Source organism: Silene latifolia, chromosome Y (assembly GCF_048544455.1).
Source record: "Silene latifolia isolate original U9 population chromosome Y, ASM4854445v1, whole genome shotgun sequence".
Classification (NCBI taxonomy): Eukaryota; Viridiplantae; Streptophyta; class Magnoliopsida; order Caryophyllales; family Caryophyllaceae; genus Silene; species Silene latifolia.
In genome coordinates this window covers 477,924,746-477,926,455 of record NC_133538.1, presented here as the reverse complement: position 1 = coordinate 477,926,455, position 1,710 = coordinate 477,924,746, and the positions used below count along the sequence as shown (strand labels likewise).

The 1,710-nt window shown below is 37.2% G+C and overlaps 1 protein-coding gene across 1 annotated transcript in view; it reads left to right on the top strand.

Moving 5' to 3' along the window:
• Positions 1-1,051, top strand: part of LOC141633007 (uncharacterized) — a 1,422-nt gene extending 371 nt beyond the window's left edge. The window contains exon 1 of the mRNA XM_074445504.1: positions 1-1,051. This exon is cut by the window's left edge and continues 371 nt beyond it. Coding sequence (XP_074301605.1) covers positions 1-1,051 — 1,051 coding nt within the window.
• Positions 1,052-1,710: the final 659 nt, after the last annotated feature.

The window sequence follows — 1,710 nt, the reverse complement described above, 5'->3', positions numbered from 1 at the left end:
CACTAGCAAACTGGGGCACTGGACCAGTCTTCAGCTATCCTATGCTGGAAAGGTGAATTTACTTAACTCTGTTATTTTGGGCATTGAGGCGTATTGGTGTGCTAGTTTGCTCTTACCTAAAGGAGTTGTCAAAGCACTGGAGACTGAATGCAGGAAGTTTCTTTGGGGTTCTCCGCTAACTAACAGCGTATGTATTTCTTTAGTTGGAACAAAATTTGTAGGTCTCACAAGAAGGTGGAATGGATATAAGGGAAGTGCTCACTGGAACAAAGCATTGTTTATTACTGAGATGTTTTGGAAACTTTGTTATAAGAACACATCAATCTGGATGCAATGGTCCACTCGCTATATTTTCAAGCTCCAATCTTTCTGGGATCTAGATGCTGTTTCATGTGTTTCTCCTCTTTGGGCTCAAATTCTACGAATCAGAGATGAATTTGTCCTGAAAATGGGGTCTCCAGGAGCAGCACGACATTGCTTCCACACTTGGATGGTCCTGAACAAATTTCCTCTTCATGAGGCTTATGAATGTTTCCATGGTGTGCATCCTGAACCCATATGGATGCGTCCCCTTCTTGACCCTATTGTTATTCCTAAGCATGCTTTCACTGCCACTTTGGCTGTCCAGCAGGGGCTTGCTACTGTGGACAATATTTGTAAGCGGGGAATGGTCTTAGTGAACAGGTGTACCCTCTGCTACAGTGCAACTGAGAATACTCCGCATTTATTCTTTGTCTGTCCTTTCTCAAATGGACTTATGCAGGAGGTATTGGTTTGGCAAGGAGTTACTAAACGGGTTCTGAGCTTGAAGCACGAGCTTTATAAGCTGGCTCTATGTCGCGGGAAGCTGTGGAAAAAGAAGTTAGCTTATTGTGCGCTTGCTGCTACCATTCATCACATTTGGCAGGAGCGCAATATCAGGATTTTTAACGGTGCGAGGCGTACGCCTGCTCAGATTCTAGCTAGGATAAAATATGAGGTGTGTGTGCGTTTTTATGCCTGGAATCGTGGGGTTGATACTGATCAACTCCTTAGCTTGCTCATAGGTTGAGGGTCCTTCTCTTATATATTGTTTATGTAAGTTAGTAGGACGAGTTGTAATCTTTCGTTTTCGTTTTTTTTCTGTTAATGAGAATTGCTGACCTTTCTCCAAAAAAATAATAATAATTAATAATAATAATAATAATAATAATAATAATAATAATAATAATAATAATAATAATAATAATAATAATAATAATAATAATAATAATAATAATAATAATAATAGTTTACATGAAATTGGTGGGGAGCCGAGAAACATTCTGGGCCAGATTGTTTCTCGGCTCCACAGCAATTTCATGTAAACTATTATTTTTCTTTTATTAAAAGTTGCGCGCATCCTTATAATAATAATAATAATAATAATAATAATAATAATAATAATAATAATAATAATAATAATAATAATAATAATAATAATAATAATAATAATAATAATAATAATAATAATAATAATGTTGTTGCCTTGCTCAAGCGGATCGAGAAATTCTCGGTATCTCAGGATGCGGGGGCTCGGGTGGCCGCTTACATTTTTACTAGACTTAACTTTGCTGTTGCTAAGGGTGTGGGAGCCCAGAATGTGTCTCGGCTCCCCACCGATTTCATGTAACCTATTATTTTTCCTTTAATAAAAGCTGCGCGCATCCTTTTAATTATAATAATAATAAT